Source organism: Solanum verrucosum, unplaced genomic scaffold, assembly GCF_900185275.1.
Source record: "Solanum verrucosum unplaced genomic scaffold, falcon-dt-bn FXZP01000175.1, whole genome shotgun sequence".
Taxonomy (NCBI): domain Eukaryota; kingdom Viridiplantae; phylum Streptophyta; class Magnoliopsida; order Solanales; family Solanaceae; genus Solanum; species Solanum verrucosum.
In genome coordinates, this window is record NW_026020399.1 from 1,598,816 (window position 1) to 1,619,291 (window position 20,476).

Genomic DNA, 20,476 nt, shown 5'->3' on the forward strand with positions numbered 1-20,476 from the left:
TCCTAGATTCATGATTACTACATAAAACATCAAAATTGGCTCACAATGGAGGTTCCCAAACAGGCTTAGATCTTCAATATGAGAAAATACTAGACCTGCTTACAAATCATAATCAATTGATTAGAAGTGATAAGTTTATGATAAAAAACGCATATAAGATCCAAAGAGGACCAGTTACAAATTTTCCATGGAGAGGTTTGGTCTGCTATAATGCAGCAAGCCCTAAACAAACCTTCATCTGACACTTTTATAAAGCCTTAGAATCAAAGATGTGAGCACGATGAATCACTGCACAACCTCTTCTTCGATTGTGAATACTCTCACCACATCTAGCAGGGTACATTGAGATGATTGGAATGACAAAGACATATACTTCCTTAAGACCAAGAATGGACTTGGGCACATAACAACAACAAAATCAGCTCAACACATAAGGTTCTTCTAAAAGCTTGTTTTACAGGAGTGGTTTATGAGATTTGGTGTGAGAGAAATGACAGGATATTCCAGCAAGTTACCACAACAAAAGAGTCATTGCTTTATACTATAAAGAAAAACATGTATATGAGTTAGGGGCAATATGAATCTTTATGAAACTATATGTTCATTATACGATTTATGTGTTTAAAGTTTCTTAGGTTACTATAAGGATATTATGAGGAGCAACCAGGGTAATGGTTAGCTCGGTTTTGAATATTTTAGTTGGTGATTAATAAAATAATATGTTAATTGCTCTTTTTTTTTTATCTCAAATATCTTTCTTTATCCATCATACCAAATGGGTCCTTAGTATTATTACTTTTGTTCCATTTCCCTCTCATCCCATAAATTAAACCCTTACATTAGGGGTATTCGTGATTTAATTAAAAATTAACCAAATTACTTAAATAAATTAATATTTCTACATAATTATCGTTGAATATAACCCCCCCAAAAAAACACAAAAATGATCCCTTACATTTAAGTTATTGTTTAAAATAGTTTCTTAAATATATACTTTGCAGTTTCCTTTTTAGATTTTTAAGTTGGTCAGAAATTAAAACTTTTAGTTTTTTTTTTTAATCCTTCTTTAGGATCCTTCATTCTTTTTATTCTCTCTTAGTGACTCAAACTCATAACTTTAGAGCTGGAGATAGAGGGTGCTTAACATATGAGCAATTCCTTATGTTAATATTTTTAGTCTCTGTCAAAACTTTAACATTTTTTATTCGTTAGGTTTGACGAAAACATTGGACAAAAAAATTAATCATAAGCACTAGAAATGTTTCATCAAATTCTAAAATATGCAACACAAAAAATTGCATTAGACACTAAAAATATATTTAAAAGTATAAATTATACATCAAAAAAGTTGCACCAATCTCTAAAAATAAATTAAATTTTTTTCACGTTAATCTTTAATGATAAATATGACTATCACTTTTTATTATTTTTAAAAAATTAAATTTACTAGGCTTAATCGGTTGACAACATTTAAGTATTGTTCCATTGTGTTTACCTTGTAAACTAATGTTGTTCTTGTTTAAAAGCATATAAAATATAATTATATTAAGCGTAAATTAATATAAATAAGTATTAATGTATTATAGACTATTAACCAGAGTTGTAATATTTGTTGCTAGAAATTAATCAAGCGAGAAAAAGTAACATAGCAAATTTTTAAAAATTGAAATGATAATGATCTACATAAGGTAAAATCTTAAAATATGGACTTGTTTTGATTATAAGCTTAAACCATGTAATATAAAGTGTAAAAATCTCAAGAAAATAAATGACAAGATCAAGTGCATCACTTTAATAATAATGTTGGGTCAATGAGATTAATAAATTTATTCAAGCAAACTATAGTAATGCTACTTTGAGAGATTGGAAAGAATTCTTGAGATTGAGAGTTGGGATTTTACCAAAATATATAAGTAGTTGATATAATTAGGGGTGTGTATCGGTTGGTTCGGTTCAGTTTTAAGTATTATTGGTTCGGTTTATCGGTTTTCGGTTTTTGAATATGCTAAACCGATAAACAAACCAATAAGATATTTGTTATCAGTTTTAGGTCTTTAACGGTTCGGTTTTCGGTTTAACCAATAAGAAAATGATTTCAAAATAAATATATGACTTATCCAATAATTTGACGTGATACGCATACATCGAAATAATCATCACAAACGGGACAACAGGGACCAACATGCTGTATTTTGGTCATCGCAATAAAGTCTTGGTCAATTTTCGATCACCATAATATATAAAACGAGGTCCCCTTTATGCAATAAAGAGAATCAAATAAAACCAAATCATAGACTAGAGTCAAAACAGTAGCAAATGAGGCCATGCTTATGGTAAATCATATATAAAGAAAAGACTCAACTAAATGAAGTTCTTACTTTATTTTTTTATTTTTAAAAAAACACAATCTGAATTCCATTAATTGCACATATTTACAATTGTGCAAAAGCTAATATTAGTCAATTATAAACTAACTAAAGTAAATAAGTAATACTAAAAAGTAGAATCTAAAGGTTAAATAACTAAAAGTACAGAAGAGAGTTAACTGTTAAGTAGTGTTAATTATTGCGTAGGGTTTTTATATTTTTAGTATAATATACTACTAATTATATTAATATTTTTTGTTTTAAAACCAATAAAGAACCGATAACCCAATACTTTTTTAAAAAAAAAACATTAAATAACTGTTAACCCAATAACCCAATGACAATAAACCAATAACACTTTTATCGGTTCGATTTATCGGTCAGTTCGATTTTTGTACACCCCTAAATATAATATGCACATATATAAAAATATGTCACATATATAGTAGTATATATTAGGTATAATATGTATATATACATATAACACATTGTATGTCACATGTATATTGATTATACTAGATTTTGTTGAAATTTTTCATTTGGGTTGTTGTTCATCTTATGTGGACTAATTCAGTTCGATTAGGAGAGATATAATTAAGATGTTAAAAACTTGCAGAGTAACTACCTAACACTTTATAACTTCCATAGGGGTAGTCTAGTAGAGTGTATTGAAGAAAATAATGCATGTATTGACTTTGTGTATTATTAGTATCTTGTTTGGTACACTTTTTCAATTAATGTATAACTAATGTTTGTATTTGTAACACACTCTATTGTGTATTGAGGGGTGTATTGCTAATATCATTGATTTCTATGCATTAGTAATGCAATGAGTTCTAATGCATTAGCATAGTTAGAGATACAATTATCCTTCATAAACCTTCCACATCCTTTTCACTATATTTGTGGAGTATATTTTTTAAAACAAATGTTTTTTTTTGTTTTTTTTTTATGCAATGCATGATTATTTAGTACATCAAATCAAACACTGTATAAGAAAAGTTTTAACATAATTAATGCAAGCATACATAATTCAATCATTACTAATACGATATATTTTGCATTATTTTTATATACTCTACCAAATGAATACGAAAAGTGGAGGAATCAATTATTCCTAAGAAAACTTTTTTTCTCATCTTTAAAAACAGGGTATAATGCAGCTTGCTCCTTGGAATAGAGAATGCTTTAAGGGTCTTTGATGTGAGGGATAAAAAAAATAGTGATGGGATAAGAAATATTGATGGGATAAAATTGTTGTATGTTGTTTGGTTATCATGTTTGAGATAATTTATTCCACCATTTATATCATAGTAATGAAATAAGTTATCTCATATACATAATAGAATAAGTTATCCCAAAACAGCTAACCCAGGATAACTAATTCTGGAATAACTTGTTTCCAACCAAACCATCCTAACAATATCATAAATACTCAAGAATCAAGATATCTGCTCAAATTCGTACTTGTCCATAAACTTATCATAATTTGACTTCAATTTTTCTTTCTTTGGCAACACTCAACCAAAGAAGATTTTTCAGCAAAATAGTGAAAAGATTGAAACTTTAACAATATAATCATCTACATACAGTTTCTTCTCATCTTCAAACTTACCTCTGAAGAAAAAAAAATGGAAAAGCTTTCAAGTGAAACTGTGATTGACATACTTTCAAGATTACCCATCAAATCCCTTGTAAAGTGCAGGCGTGTTTGTAAATCTTGGCTCTATTTGACATATGAATTGCATCTGATTGATACCCATCTCTCAATTTCATCTAAAAATGAAATTTTTTATGGTCTCATCCCCAAAACCTCAATTCCCATTCACAGAACTTGTTGGCACAGTAAGTTATCTTTGTACAGAGTGATGGAACTGATGATTATAAGTGTGTTAACTTTAATTTCCCATTACCCCTTTTGAGTAATTATGAAATTTTGGGTTCTTGTAATGGATTACTATGTTTGTTTGATCCAATTGTTAAGTATTTGACTCATATACTAAATCCATGTAGTGGGGATTTTGTTTTCTTGCCTAACCCTATTAGGGATTTGGGGGATCCTGTGAATGTTGTTGTGGGGTTTGGGTTTTTACCTAAGAGGAATGTGTATAAGGTGGTGGAGATTGTGTATTATAGAAGGGAAATTGTTCGTGATGATAATGATGATTTGAGGTCTGGTGTTTGTGTATATACTATTGGGGATGATTCATGGAGATGTAACAGTTCATCTCCTTATTCACTTCGCGGTAGGGATTTGTCTGGGGCATGTGTGAATGAAGCTCTTCATTGGGTTAGTTCTGGCTATGATGGTCCTAAACTTGTTGATCAAATTGTTGGTTTTGATTTGGAAAATGAGGTGTTTGGAGTCATTCCTCATCCCGATTTTGATTCGGGAAGACTCAACTATACGTTGGGTGTTTTGCAAGGTTGTCTATCGGCTACTAGACGTAAGTGTCAAGATTATGTAGAGATTTGGGTAATGAAGGATTATGGTGTTAAGGAGTCGTGGACAAAGCGTTTGAAAATAGTTTGTAGTGAAGTTGGGCTTATCATTGGAGCTGTCCAGCCTCTTTTCTTTCAGAGAAATGGAGAGTTGATGCTGCAGCATGGTGGGACTTTGCTTTGTTACAATCCTCTGACCAAAACACTACGTGAACTTCGTATTTCTGGAATGCCACGGTCCTTCAAGGCGGTTGTTCATGTTGGCTCTCTTGTTTCACCCTAAAAGTTATTAAAACTCAAGAATACTGAATTTGCTTGATTTGGCATAAACATGATGGAGATCGGTTTCAAGCATTTGACCAGAGTAAAGTGGTTGTTCTCGTGTATAAGACGAATTTTATACACGTAGTAGCTAGCACTGTCCTGCCAAGCCATTACATGGAGCTTTCTTTAGAGGACTCAAATAACGATCAACGTACACCGGTAGGAAGAGGACCATGAGATAAAAACAGTATGGCCCTGTGGTTTGGGTTTGGGACTTCCATGTTGGAGGTCTCAAGTTCGAAACTCCTTGCCAGCGAAAGCAAGGGATTTGCCTTCTGGGTCGAGCTCTTCGCACCAGGCTTGCCTAGAGCGGGTTAGCTCTCCTATGTGATTTACGAGCTATTGCATAGGATCGGGGGTTTTACCCTGTGCGCACCCAAAAGGTAGCGGCTACGGGTTTCCTTTGTCATAAAAAAAAAAGTACTCATCAAAGTTTTTTTGTTTTTATGAGTTTCAAAGTACCATCGATCACTATGATCTCTTTCATTTCTAAGAATTTGCATTTGGTTTTTTTCTCCCACGCCTTCTATTGGTCAACAACCAACCAAAGTGCTCTATACTTCTTCAGTACTCATACAAGCTTGACGGAGTTAGACTATGTCGATTTTTTTGCTAATGATTTTATCAGCAAGGTAGTAACTGAAGTTTCTTTGATAAAAAAAAATCTAGCTATCTGCTAGCTCCCAAGGTTTTCTATATTTAAAATTTGATAAATTAAGTTATATACTAATTTCTAGTAGCACAACAAAAAACACTATGGAAAAGGGTCAAAATTACCCTCGAACTATTCGAATAACTTATATATATCTTATAATTATGTTTGGGATCAAAATTACTCTTGCCGTCTATGTTTTGGACCATAAATATCCTTAAAATGTTATCTTTGTCATTAGAGCTAACATGATAGTCCACCCAGGCAGTCCAACATGACAAAAATACCTTCCTCTCAATAATATTATTCTTCCTTGTTCATCCCTCGAGGTGGTAGTCCACCACACAACTACTATCTCAATACATAAGATGACATAACAGTCCACCTAGGCAGTTCAACATGACAATCACATATGGACAAAATGAGCATTAACATATAAAACGTTATCATATATATTGTTTTTACTAACACTTATACTGAGGGTGTATTTGATATGGAGGAAAATATTTTTCAATTTCCTCATGTTTGGTTGACTTAAAATGTTTGAAAAATATTTTTCAAATCAACTCATTTTCCTCAAATTTAAGGAAAATAACTTCCTTCCAAATTTAAGAAAAACATTTTCCAAAACTTTACTTCATCCTTTAATATTTTTTTCTTACTCTACCCTACCCATATCCCGTACCCGACCCTCCCCGTACCTCGTACACGACCCTCCTCAATCAAAAAAAATTAATTTTTTTAGAATTTCATATTTTTTAAATTTTCAAATATATTTTTATCCCTACCCCAACCCCCACCCCCCCTCCTCCATCAGAAAAAAATATAATAAATATTTTTTTAAAATATTTCAAATTTAACATTTTTTTACCCCACCCAACCCCTACCCCCACCCCCCAAAAAATGTTTTTGAAAAATATTTAAAATTTTATTTTATTTATTTTTTACGCCACTCCCCCCAAACAAGACCACCCTCTCCCCCGCCGCCCCATCAATTTTGTTTAAAAAAACAAATTATTTTTGGGAAGTATTTCAAATTGTCACTCCCTCCAAATTTAAAACAATTTCATTTTAAGAAAAAATGTTTTTAAAAAAAATATTTCAAATTTTAAAATAAATCATTTTTTCTGCCAACCCCAACCCCCAGCGACCCTGTCAATTTTTATTGTTTAAAAATAATTTTGAAAAAATTTTCCTAGGTCAAGTCCTGGGTCGAAAGTCAGGGTCAGGTTCAAGGGTCGGATTTTGGAACGGTCATCGAGTCTTGTCCTAGTTTGGGTGTCGGGGTCGGGTCCTAGATCAATTATCGGGGTTGATTTTAGGATCATTGACTATTTTCCTAAAGAATATTTTTTAGTCTCGAGCCAAAAATAAAAGATATTTTCTAAAAAATATTTTTTCGTTCACCAACCAAACATTAAAAAATATTTTTGAGAAAATATTTTCTACTCACTAACCAAACACAAGAAAATAAGTTAGAAATTCACTTGTTTTCCAAGAAAACATTTTCCTTCATACCAAACACACCCTAAGTGTCTTTACAGGTACCTAGAGTTACTTTTCAAGGAAGCTACTCAAATGGAGTTCGAATTATTTTTTTCATTATTGTGTATATTATTGATATTAGGCAATCCTTAGGTCGTTTTTTATATTATTGTTTTATTTTATTGTTTATATATATCACACGTTTATTACACTTATATATTGTTTTTATCTCCTCCTCAATGTGAAAAAAATGAATTCAGTTGGGACCGACAATTGTAGATTTCGAAGGATGCCTAATACCTTCCCTTCAAAATAACTTGAACCCCATACCTATAATCTACTAGTTTCATAGACACTTTTTATTAATTAATTGATTGATTTCCTAGTTTTTCTAAAATTATGTCACGACCCAGGAGTACCCCTTAGACGTAACATGACGTACTCGACCCCGAAGGGGTCTAATACAAGCCCTTTGCATCATAACATAGGTAATAAAATTGAAAATATGGAACAATTTAAAACTTTTACAATCAAAGTCATATTTCATAAAAGCAACAAGCGAAAGTCTTACTAAAACCTTTCTCTCAAACCATCTATTTAAACTCACGATTAAAAGTCTTTGGGACGCAGCCCATACAAAGTCTTAAAGCATAATGAAATGACATAAAGGTAAAGTGGATGTTGTCCTCGAAGCTATGAGGACTCACCAAGATCTTCAACTCTTCTAGATCCTTGAAACCTAGCCTCCATAGCAACTCAAATCTCCAAGACCCTACATTTGGTTAGAATGTAGGCAATATGTGTTAGTACAAAATGTACCAAGTATGAAAGCTAGCACAACAATCATAAGAGATCTCAAATGGTTAGTCAACATAAGACATAAGCATAAGAGATATAAACATAGTCATAGCATGGTCTCCAACATAAGCATCATATAAACATAAGTCAACATAAGACATAGTTAATGAGCATAGGATATAAGTCATAAACATATCAACATAATTGACCTTTGGTCATCCATACCATAATAGCACCATTTTCAAGTAACTTCAAAGTATACAAGTGCAAGGCAAGAATAGCATCCCATAATACTACCCAAGCCAAGTATCCCTTTTTAGTCATCTTAATCATAATCTACATGCATGGTTAAGTCATAAGTTTTTCTACCATAAGGGCACCATACTTCTAAGGAACCTCAAGACATACTTGTGCAATGCATGAAAGGCATCCTATACTATCATTCACTCTAAGCATAGCCTTGAAATCATATTAGTCATATTCATCCTCCTTTTGGTCTTACTATAAGCTTACTTCATATAGACAAGAGAACTACCACCTTATTCAATCATATCTTGGAAGGCAACTATGACAACAACCCAAGCTAAGTCATACTACATAAGAGAACCTTTCACAACCATCCCTAATTCATACTTGTGCCATGTATGGATAGCATCCCATACTACTACCCACACTAAGTATTTCTTTAGACTATCATGAATGTTCACTAGTTAGGGACTAATCCCTCTAGTCTATTACCTCTTCAAGGCTACCAAGGAATAACCCCCTAATAGGCTAGACCATGCTATCATCTTACTAACATAACTAGGTTAAGCTAAGCTAACTACCTTGGAAGACAAACTAACATGTAAGTCCAAGCTACTCTAGGAAATGTACAAGTGTCCTATCCTAGCTACCATGAAATAGTCCTAAACCAACTAAGTCATGCTACCCTTACAAGTGTACTAGGTTACAAATGCAAGCTATCCATAGGGGAGTATGATCTCAACCCTAAGTTATCCTTAGGAGAGTATGAGTCATCAATCCCAAACTACCTTGACTAACCTAACTCAAGCTATCCTTGAAATGCACCTTACAATGCAAGTCAAGCTACCCTTAGGAGAGTATGAATCCTCAATCCTAAGCTACCTTTAAGAGAGTATAAGTCTTCTATCCCAAAGCTATCCTGAAATAGTCTTGGACAAACTAAGTCAAGCTACCATGAATGCATCCTAACAATGCTAGTTCAAGCTACCCATAAGAGAGTATAAATCCTCAATCCTAGGCTACCATGACTACTACTAACTCATGCTACCATGACATACATTCTACAATGCTAGGTCAAGCTATCCCTTAAGAGTATAGATCCTCCATCCCAAGCTATCAACCTTGGTCTTATCCTACTAAGCCAAGTTATACATGAAGGAAACACAAGTCTCAATTTCAAGCTATCATATCTTGGTTTTGTCTTGTCAAGTCAAGCTACACATGAAGGGATCATATATCATAACTTCAAGCTATTCTAGTCTAACGTGCTTTGATTCACTTTAGGTTCTTAAGTCAACCTAGAATCCTTCTATGTAAGAGAACTTGATTCTCCTAGCTTGTTCATGTCTAATTGTATAAGAGAAAGAGAATACTCAATCAAGATCACCTCATATTGACTTTACCCCCAAAGCCCTAATAATGATGTCTACAAGCCTTATTTTCAAGCTTAACTTCATTCTATCATGATCCATGTCTAAATTACAAGTTACTCAATCACATTTTTCATTAGAAGGTGATTCTAGTCATACTTGATCATAAAGGTTCAATTCTAACTTCACAAGTCAAGATCCTTCCTATTCAATCAAGTCTAGTTCAATTCATTATTAGATGATCCTAACTATGATCAATTAGTATTCAAAACATTGAAATAGGAAGATCACTTTTTAACCTTCAATTTTGCCTCTAATGGCATAAACCCACAAAGATCACACATTCATCAATTTAGATTAGGGTTCATCGTAGAAATCACATGAATTCATCATAATATCACTAAATAAAGCTAAATTAATCATAATTGGATATTATCTACCAGATTTGAATCACATCCAAACCCTACCCACAATGCAAGCATAACCCTAGCTAGAATGGGGGTTTTAATTTCACAAGTGGGGCAAACTACGGGGGATCCATGGGTGGAAGAACCCATGGATAATTAATCTTCACATACCTTCAATCAAAGCCCTAAACAAAGCTTGAATCAATGGGGGAAATCGCCCTAAGTTGCTGCCCTCTTCTCTTCTTTTCTTCTTCTATTCTAGAGAGATGATTTTTGGAGAGAGTCTTGGGGTCTTTAAATGAATGAGTTAAAGTGATTAGTTTAGGGTCTATTAACTATTTATATGAGGTTAACTAACTAACTAATCACCCTCCTAACCCCTAGACTAATTACTAAACTAACCCCCAACAACTCACTTAAAACTAAATTACCAAAAACTGGCAGCATTCACGAGACCCCATCCACGGTGGACCATGGATGGGTCTACTGGACGTGGTTTGGACTTGGGGCTCATATGTTGCAGGTCAACTCAGGCTTGATCTACGCCCATGACCTACGGGGCGTAGGTTTATTTACTGGCCGTGAATGGCTAATCGTGGTTCACCATTTTTGACAGCTTTTGGGGACTGTTTTGGGGTCCTCCTCCAGGACCCCAGGTGGTCCTTGGGTAGTCGTACCCAGACGTTTAACCCCTAAACATGTCATTCTAAGTATGAGAGTCATTTCTATGAGTTTTAACCCTCATACAACACTCCAAAGCTCCATTACAAGACTCTACAACACACTAGTTCAACTCACTAAAACATGAGGTGTTACAAATTAAGTGGCGACCCCCTTTATATTCAATTAAAATTGGGTTTTTTTAGTCACCACGATGTTCCGCCTTTAAAGGATGTCAACAGGGAATAGTTTGTTTCTGGGGCAACTTTTAGGCCCAAGATTTGTAGAGGTTACTTTTAAGAGAAAATTTCAGAAATAACAAACATAATGAACATAAAAAAGCTCTATAGCTATAGTTTCGATAATTGCACTTCATATCTATAGTTCTGTTTGCTATGGTGGTTGTGGTTGTATATTTCTGCCCATTTGTATATTTTGCTTGTGAATATACAAATAGCGTAAGTACATACAAATTTTGTATTTATATATTTAGGGATTTTTCAGAGCTCTATTTCTATACTTCACTTGCCAGTATACAAACATGTAATTTATTATTAGTTCATAAATCGTATACAAATAGAACGGGTTAGCATATATAAAATTCTAATTTTATACAATCCAAATTGAATTATACAAATTCTGAATTTATACAAATCAACGAATTATACAAATCAGGCTAATAACAAGATACAACGAAACTATAGCTTCGAATTAGAATTTCCCTAAACAGTAGCTATATCATTTAATATGGTTTAAAGATTTGCTATTTTGCACAATTTTCCCTACTTTTAAATGAGTTCAGGTTTTCTTCAAGCTAACTAAGATGATTTTCAATTCTTTATGTTATTTAATTTTTATCTTTTATTACTTGTGAATTCAACACATATAATTTCAATGTCAATAAATGAAAAAATTAACACAGACATAAGTTTTATTTTTATTTCATATGATAATAAGCATACTGAAATGTAAAATTAAAACCACATATATGATTAGCAAGACCTAGGTTTCCTAACATCGAAACTTAACGAAGAATTTTACTCATCCTCTAAAGGAGACAAATCACTTCCAAGGATTTCATATGGAAAAACAGCACCACGCTCCTTTTGTAGCTTCGCCACAACTTCAACTTTCTCCATTGCTGCTTTCAGGAGGTCTTCCAGTTGTTGAAGCTCATGATACTTCAGTTCTTCCATGGGAGTTTTTAGCAACTTTTCAATGTTGGTAGGCTCCATCTTGGTTCCACAACTAAACTTTACTTTGAGGAAGTAAGAAAATGTGATGTAGAATATCAATATCACATGTGTATTTATAGTGTTAAAAAGTCACATTATTTGGTAAAAATGAACTCATGTACAATAATTATGTTGCCATAGTAGAATATCTTGGATTCCTTCTTATTTGTTTTAAGTTGTGAAAATTTTATGGATAGTAATTCAGTGCATTCCCAAGTTTAGATCATTTGTATAAGCTATTTGACTCTCAATTTTGGACCTTAATATTTTTAATTAATTGGTCAACCTTCTTCAGTTCAAAATATAGTAAAGTAAGTATTTATAAAAGTCAAAAATATTTTAAAAATCATTTTGACTTTTATTTTGTCGTTTTAAGCATAATAGAATATCAATATCACATGTGTATTTATAGTGTAAAAAAGTCAGATTATTTGGTAAAAATGAACTCATGTACAATAATTATGTTGCCATAAGCGGTAGTAGAATATCTTGGATTCCTTCTTATTTGTTTTAAGTTGTGAAAATTTTATGGATAATAATTTAGTGCATTTTCAAGTTTAGATCATTTGTATAAGCTATTTGACTCTCAATTTTGGACCTTAATATTTTTAATTAATTGGTCAACCTTCTTCAGTTCAAAATATAGTAAAATAAGTATTTATAAAAGTCAAAAATATTATTAAAATCATTTTGACTTTTACTTTGGCGTTTTAAGCATAATGTTCTAATAGATATTAGATATATTTAACATATAATTTTAAGTAATAATTATGTCAATCTTACTAATTTTAAAAGTCAATTTATATTCAAAACAAATGTTTCGTCTTGTCAAATTGATGTCATTCACTACTTAATTATTGATAAGTTCATTATTGTGAATGATTAGTTACCTTGTTAAGTCAAGAAGTATAACTCATGAATTGAATTTTTAATTTGTCTCAAATTTACCTTAATTTGAATTTAATTTGACTAATATATTTGAAATTTACTTAAAATTAAAATGAAAAAGCTATTAGTTAAAATGAAAAAAAAGCTATTAGTCAAAATTAAAAAAAAGCTATTAGTTATAAGAGAAAAGATATAAAGTCATCACTGAAGTTGTCCCAAATTTTCAAAAAGACACCTTAACTTTGCAACTGTCCTATTACCCCCACTAAACAATTTTGAATATAGATTATTATATCATTTTTCGTCCACCTGACACAAAGAGTGGTGTGCACTCTCTCAAAGAGAGCGAGTAGACTAAAATAACTAATATAATTTTATTTTTACAAGTATTTTATTATAAAATATATATTTTTTCTTATTATTTTAACTTTTTTTCCTTTTTATTTTCTCTCTCTTTCTTCTTCAAAAATTCACTGTCAACTCTATCCATTGAAGCTTCTTTTTTTCAATGTCATCATTTTTACCACAACTTCACCTTCCCTTTTTTACTACTATTGGTTTTACTCTCTTTAATTTTAAAACTTTATCTAAATATTTTCTTACATTTCGAATAATTTGTAGATTTCAAGATGATTAGGAAGTATCATATAGTTTTTTTATCCGATTTCAATTAAGTTCTTTCAATTTTCGGGGAATTTATTGATTTTTTTAAAATTATCATTTCTAATTTTGAAGTTATATGAAAATGAGTAGTTGATGATACCTTCAAAATTTTAAATTTTTTAATAAAAATAACTAATTTTGTTCTCAATAATTCAATAAAGTCTAAAAAGTAGTATGAATTCTATAAAGAATTTGACAGGAGAAGAAGAAGAAAAAGAAAAGAAAAAAAATGGGAGTGGGGTTCAATTTGACATGGGGTGGGAGGTGAAGAAAAAGAAAGAAAATGGAGGATGAATCACTTGAAAGTGGGAGGTGGAAGATGAAGTGAAATTTAAGATAAATCAAAATTAAATGTCAAAGAGAGAGAGAGAGATAAAGGAAAAAAAATACATTTTTAATTAAATTAACACGTGTCATGTAATTATTGGTGTGTGAACACACTTGATTCTTAAAATTTGGGGCTGATAAAAAAAATGATATAATAATATATGTTCAAAATTGTTTAGTGGGGTAATAGAACGATTGCAAAGTTAAGGTGTGTTTTTGAAAATCCAAAACAACTTCAATGGTGATTTTATGTGTTTTCTCTAATATAAATATAAAAGCTTTTTCCTTCTAATTTCTCCTCTTATCAAACCCTAGGAACTTATTTATTCACGCCGCACCCTCTTCTACTCAAAAATCTATCACCGTACACTATTTGATCATTTTGATTGAAATCTTGCTGACTTTGATTATTTTAGTCATGAATTGTCCATTTGGGATAGTATCTTTAAGTCATTTCTCTTCTTCATCAATTGAATGATAACTTTTTCTTTTTTTTCACTTATAGGTACAAAATTATTAATATTGGTCTTTAGTATTTACTAATCGAAATTTTGAATTTTCTTCAAAGAAATGAAATTCAATTTCAAATTTGGTCCTAGTTGTTTTTCAATTAAAATTCTATCCATTTGGAATTTTATCATAGAACCCCAATTTCATATGTGCAAGTAACAGTTGAATGCACACAAATAGTATTCGCTACTTAGATGAACTTGAAAAAGGGGAATTTAAAATCATGAATTCTTCCAAGTTTAATGTTCTAAAACCTATCTTCTTGTAATGATTTTTTTTCATCTCTCGGCTTTCAAGTTTGAAAATAATTAGTCGATGTAAAAAGAAACCTCAATCCATCACTTCAACTTTCTATGCTGCAAAAGATGATTTTCTATAATATTTTGATACTTTCTATATTCCATTTGCTTAAGATTTGGTATTAGTTTGACAATTAGCTATATTTATGTCTTGATTCAAATGGTCGTGAGTGACACTCACAGTAAGAACCAATCGAACCAAAGACTTCAACCTACTTAAGACCATTCAGAAATAAAATAATATTTGAGTTCAATTGAGTTTTTATAAATAAATGTCAAATTCTAAATTAAAGTACGATTAATTCAATATCTAAATAACTCCCCCAAGAACTAAATGTTGTCATATAAGAACTACTAACTAAAACAAGTCTATAGAAATGTCCAATATCTAACATTCTAACTAAGATAGGGTGTCTCAACGTCCGAAAGAATTGACAAGAGTTGCTATAATCATCCACGGTAGCTTGAATACGGAGAGCGCACTCTTAAATCAAAGACTGCTTCTCACGCTCGAATTGAGGTCTCGAAGGAATCTTTAGAGTATGATCTGCGCTCAACAAAAAAAAGTACAAGATATTATCATTACAAACCACTATGTAATGTAGACATCATAGGCCGACTCAAATTAAAAAAGACCAAACTTCAACATATAGAACTACTCACCATCAACAAATATAAACCAAAAGGCAAATCTTTTAATACTAGGATACACAATCATCTAATCACTCAAATACATCATGAACTCTCACAACAATAATGCAATTGTACATAGATGTTAAATGTCTTATTTATTTCAATAGCCACGACATGTAAGGAATCAACTTTGTCCACGTACCGTAACTTATAAGTTTTCATTGTGTCAATGTTTCACAATGACTAATTCATGATACCAATTTTTACTGTACCTCTCACAATGGCTATTTCAACAAATTCTGATCAATTTTTTTATTTGAGGTCTGATTTTGTGGAATTTTCTAACTATAGTGAATCGACATTTTTTAAAGCGTAGCAGTGATATATGAGACTAAAATTGCATTAGATTGTGTCTATAAAGTTTAGCTAAAAATCTTTATAGTAGGTTGAGAAAAAGGGTAAAAAAAAAAACCTCTCTACTTCTACTATTACTAATTATGTTTTTGGAGAACAATCTAAATACATAAATATTTCTATCATATTTACTAATTAACTCTATAGTTTGAAATAATTACATTTTATCTCATTAATTAATAATTTCATATCATATTTCGAGTAAGATACACCTAGATACATGTTTTTTGCTATCAGATACACTAAATAAGGAGGGAGGCGAGTAAGCTTTGTCTATGTATCTCAAATATATTCGTATATCAGATACATACATATATCTAATATAATTCACATGTATCTGAGATACCAGATACGCATGCAAGATAGGAGAGTGGCGAACGAGATAAAAGAGAGGGGAATTTATCTATTCCAGATATATGTGAATACACTTGGATACAATGTATCTAAAATAAATTATACCTAATTTTGACCCCATATAATTCCATAAATGTGTATCTAGATGCACCAAAATCCGATAAAATTCATTTAATAACAAACTAATGTTATATCTTACCAAGTTATTGGTAACTTGTTCGCGTATACTCTACTCTCCATAGATTTTCTCTTACTAGCTTGAACAAATAAACAAATCTTACATTGTTGTCAACCTCTTCATTTAATTCTTTCTCGTTTGTAATGAGAAAGAATTTGACAAGCAGATAAAAAGTTACAATCTTTCATGCACCAAACATGCCCCACCAAAGACAACTTCATTTTCAAAACTCAAACTCGAAATCCCTAATATATATAGCAGTTGTTCCAACACAAAGCAGTTGAATCAAAATAAGCTCAAATTAGCAAATTGAAAGTTGTATGCTGAATGGATTTGTCATGGGACAAAAATAAACGTACCTTCGAAATGACTTGTTTCGGGTCCGTTTGGCAATTTTTTTCTTTTGAAATAATTTTTCGCTTTATTTGAAAAATCAGTGTTTTGACTATGAAAATTTCAAATTTAAATTGAAAAACAACTTATAACCTATTTTTCAATTCACTTTCAATTCTAAAATTGTATTACAATACATTTAAGCATGAATTTTATTTCATATTTTGTGCTAAAAATATAACAAATACAATTCTATCTTCAACTCAAACTCCATAAATTTTAAGAGGGCCTTTGACCATGATTTTTTTTTTTACTTTTTTCAGAACTAAACTCAAAAAAACATGTTAGATCATAAAATCTCGAATTTAACCTGAAGTTGAATTCTAGAATTTTCAAGAATTTGAAATCAACAAAAAGTTGTTTCGTACTAAATTACTCAAAAAAATTCAAAAACAACTCCAATTTATATTTACGGTAAAAAACAACTCCAATTTTCATGAGCAAAACAAAGTGAAAGATATTTGAAATTTATGATCAAATGTCTACTTAATAAATATCACAAAGGTAGACAAGTATTTTAGTATTATTATAATATTTTCTTATTCTTACATAATTTAAAATCACAAAATTTAAAATTAACTTTTTACTTTTAAAATTTTTATTCAATCAATATTAAAATATTTTTTAAAAAATATAGTTGTATTTCTTTTTAGAATTTAGAAAACCGATGACACAATTTCTAGTTATTAATATTACTCTCTTTTAAAATTATTTTTTCTTTTAAGAAAATTACAACAAGAATCAGTTTATCATATACTATACAAACAAAAAAAAGACTAATAAATCGTATTCAATGCATCTATTATAACACATTTTCGATATTTATTCAGGTTTTTTCTTTCTTTCTGTTTTTTGGTTTTTTCGTGTCTGACATCTATATTGAAGTGGACTAAAATTTGAATCGAATACAATAGGGCCTCAAGAGTGACACTCCAACATAATTATTTTGATAACCAGATTCGAACTCGAGACCGTTTGTTGATATTTATTCAGGTTATTGCTAAAATAGGTCTTGTAAATTGAGCAATCAGTTATATCCTTGCCATCAAAATCTTCAGTTTACAAAAATGGGTGTCCTGCAGTGGCTCAAAGCCTCAAGAAGAGAAAAGATTCTTCCTTTATTGCAAGGTTAGTTCCCTCTCAATGAAATATCAGTTGGGTTCCTCAAGAAAATGAAGATTCTGAAACAAATTCGTAAGTTTTCAACCTTTATTGATTCAACCAAACACACCCACCAAGTGTTTGTGAAATTGATAACCCCTAAACAAAGAAAATTGGACCCAATTCCGTTGCCTCACAGAACCATTTCTGATCCCAAAGGTCAAGATCTTGATTTTGTTAATGTAGCTCATAGTCATCTTATACACTCTGATTGGCCTAAGCTTGAGAATTTGTCTTCTGGCCTAACCCCATTTAGAGTTAAGCACATTTTGCTGAAAATTCAAAAGGATTATGTTTTATCTCTTGAATTCTTCAAATGGGTTGAGGTTAAAAGTCCGAATTCGAATACCCTTGAGAATCATTCCATTGTTCTTCATGTTCTTACTAAGAGTAAAAAGTTTAAATCTGCTGAATCAATTTTGAGGAAGCTCCTTGTATCAGGTTCTGTTGATTTTCCTGGTAAATTGTTTGAAGCTATAGTTTTATCATATCGAATGTGTGATTCTTCACCGCGTGTTTTTGACTCATTGTTCAAGTGTCATGCTCATTTGAAGAAGTTTAGGAATGCTAGTGATACATTTTGCAGTATGAAGCAGTATGGGTTTGTTCCCACTGTTGAGTCTTGCAATGCATTCATGAGCGCGTTGCTTAGTTTTGATAGGGTAGATGTTGCATTGGCTTTTTATAAGGAGATGCGTCGGTCAAGGATTTCGCCTAATGTTTATACCTTTAATATGGTCATGAGTGCTTTATGCAGATCGGGAAAACTAGAAAAGGCTGTTGAGGTCTTAAGGGAGATGGAGAACATAAGTTTGAAACCGACAGCTGTGTCTTATAACACTTTGATTGCTGGACATTGTAACCGGGACATCTTGAGTGTTGCACTGAAACTTAAGACCACGATGGAGATGAATGGGGTACAACCAGTTAATGTTACATACAACACTCTTATTCATGGTTTATGCAAGGTAGGGAAATTACATGAAGCAAACAAACTTTTCAGCGAGATGAAGAGAACCGGTGTGGCTCCTAATGTTGTCACTTATAATACACTGATAAACGCATATAGCCAGGTTGGTAATTCTGAAATGGGAAGTAGGCTTTTCGAAGAGATGGCAAACAATGGATTGAAGGCTGATATCTTGACTTACAATGCATTGATTATGGGACTGTGCAAGGAGGGGAAGACAAAGAAAGCTGCATTTTTGGTCAAAGAACTTGATAAAGCAAACTTAGTTCCTAATTCCTCTACTTTCTCTTATCTGATCAGTGGACAGTGTACCAGAAGGAATCCTGATCGTGCGTTTCAACTCTATAAAAGCATGGTTAGAGGTGGTTTTCACCCTAATAAGCCCACTTTGACTCTATTGATATCCACCTTCATCAAGAATGAGGATTATGATGGAGCAATGGAAGTCTTGAAAGAGATGCTAGAAAGATCTATTACCCCTGACTTGGGTATGTTAACTGAAATATGCAGCATGTTTCTCAGATGCGGCAGAGAAGGAGAGATCATAAAACTCTTACAAGAACTAGAAGCTAAACGCCTCATGCCCGAAGGTTTTGATAAAACAAAAGTGATTAGCTCTACAAACGGAAGATAGAATGTATTTTTTTAACAAGAAATAGAATCTAGACGCCCATGCCTGAAGGTTCCCAGCAGTCAGGTTTGGTCCTCCGGACAGCAACCCGGCTGGTATATACCCCACATAGGAAACTGGGCTGTGAGGTGAGTAACTATATTCAACAATCATTTGGCAACACCGTTCCTAAGCCCTTCTAAGTGAAAGGGGATGTTTTCAGTCCCAAGCAACTTTGTCAGTACTCCTTTTCATTCGACAGACTGAAGATAGAATGTAAGTTGTACTCACTTGTACACAACTTTGTTCCAATTATGCCACAACAACTGTAATTTTCGCTTTTTCTAAAAATCATTTACTCTGGTACCAATGAGCTCTTTCTTCATGACCAAAATGGTTTGCCTCGTCAACAATTGAAACTTGTTTTGCAAAGATTAGTCTCAACTGTTAAATGTACTTCTAAATGTTACCTGGAAAATGAACATATGATAGTGTCAATGAGGATACAATTTTTTTTTTTATATCATCTGTATCGAATAATTTATTTTCTTAATGAACAACAACAATTGCTCCTCAATCTAAGCTAGCTAGGATCAGCTAGACATGTATTTCTTGATGAAGTCAAACAAAAATTCTTTTTTGCCACATTGTTCTTCTATATGTTGCAACTGATATGGTATTTGCTAGAGAAGGTCGTTTAGCTGATTGTCAGATTACAAAGTGTTATATGATTCAATCTTATTCAATTCTCTGATAGTCTTATTTGGCTGTTGTTCCAATAAATTCTGAACTAAACCAGTTGGCCTAGGAAATTACAATGTCTTCTAAGTTGTTTTCCTTATCCAAAGTTTCTATTCATGTGTTTTCTCTAAAAACCTTAGTTTACCCCTTCCTAATTCAGGGTGCTTCCTTCTGTCATATGGTGTGTGGAAAGAATGAAGCAAGCTCCAAAAGTTAAACTGATGAATTTATTAAAGATCTTGAATATTCTGCTGCCAACAGTAGAGGCATAGCTACTCAAGCCGTTGAAGTGTGCGAGAGTGTTTAAGTGTCTTTTGATGCTCAAGATAAAGAATGGGTATTATTTTTAT

At 31.9% G+C, this 20,476-nt stretch overlaps 2 protein-coding genes across 2 annotated transcripts; both read left to right on the forward strand.

The window, feature by feature from the left end:
• Positions 1–297: 297 nt before the first annotated feature.
• Positions 298–19,477, forward strand: LOC125839744 (pentatricopeptide repeat-containing protein At4g26680, mitochondrial). The gene is made up of 3 exons (XM_049518738.1): positions 298–310; positions 15,987–15,990; positions 17,568–19,477. The coding sequence occupies exon 3, from the start codon at positions 17,817–17,819 to the stop codon at positions 19,407–19,409; it is 1,593 nt and encodes a 530-aa protein (XP_049374695.1). The 5' UTR covers positions 298–310; positions 15,987–15,990; positions 17,568–17,816; the 3' UTR covers positions 19,410–19,477.
• On the forward strand, positions 3,998–5,160 carry LOC125839713 (F-box protein At3g07870-like). The gene is made up of 2 exons (XM_049518700.1): positions 3,998–4,075; positions 4,231–5,160. Exons 1-2 carry the CDS (start codon positions 3,998–4,000, stop codon positions 5,089–5,091), a joined length of 939 nt encoding a protein of 312 aa, XP_049374657.1. The 3' UTR covers positions 5,092–5,160.
• Positions 19,478–20,476: the final 999 nt, after the last annotated feature.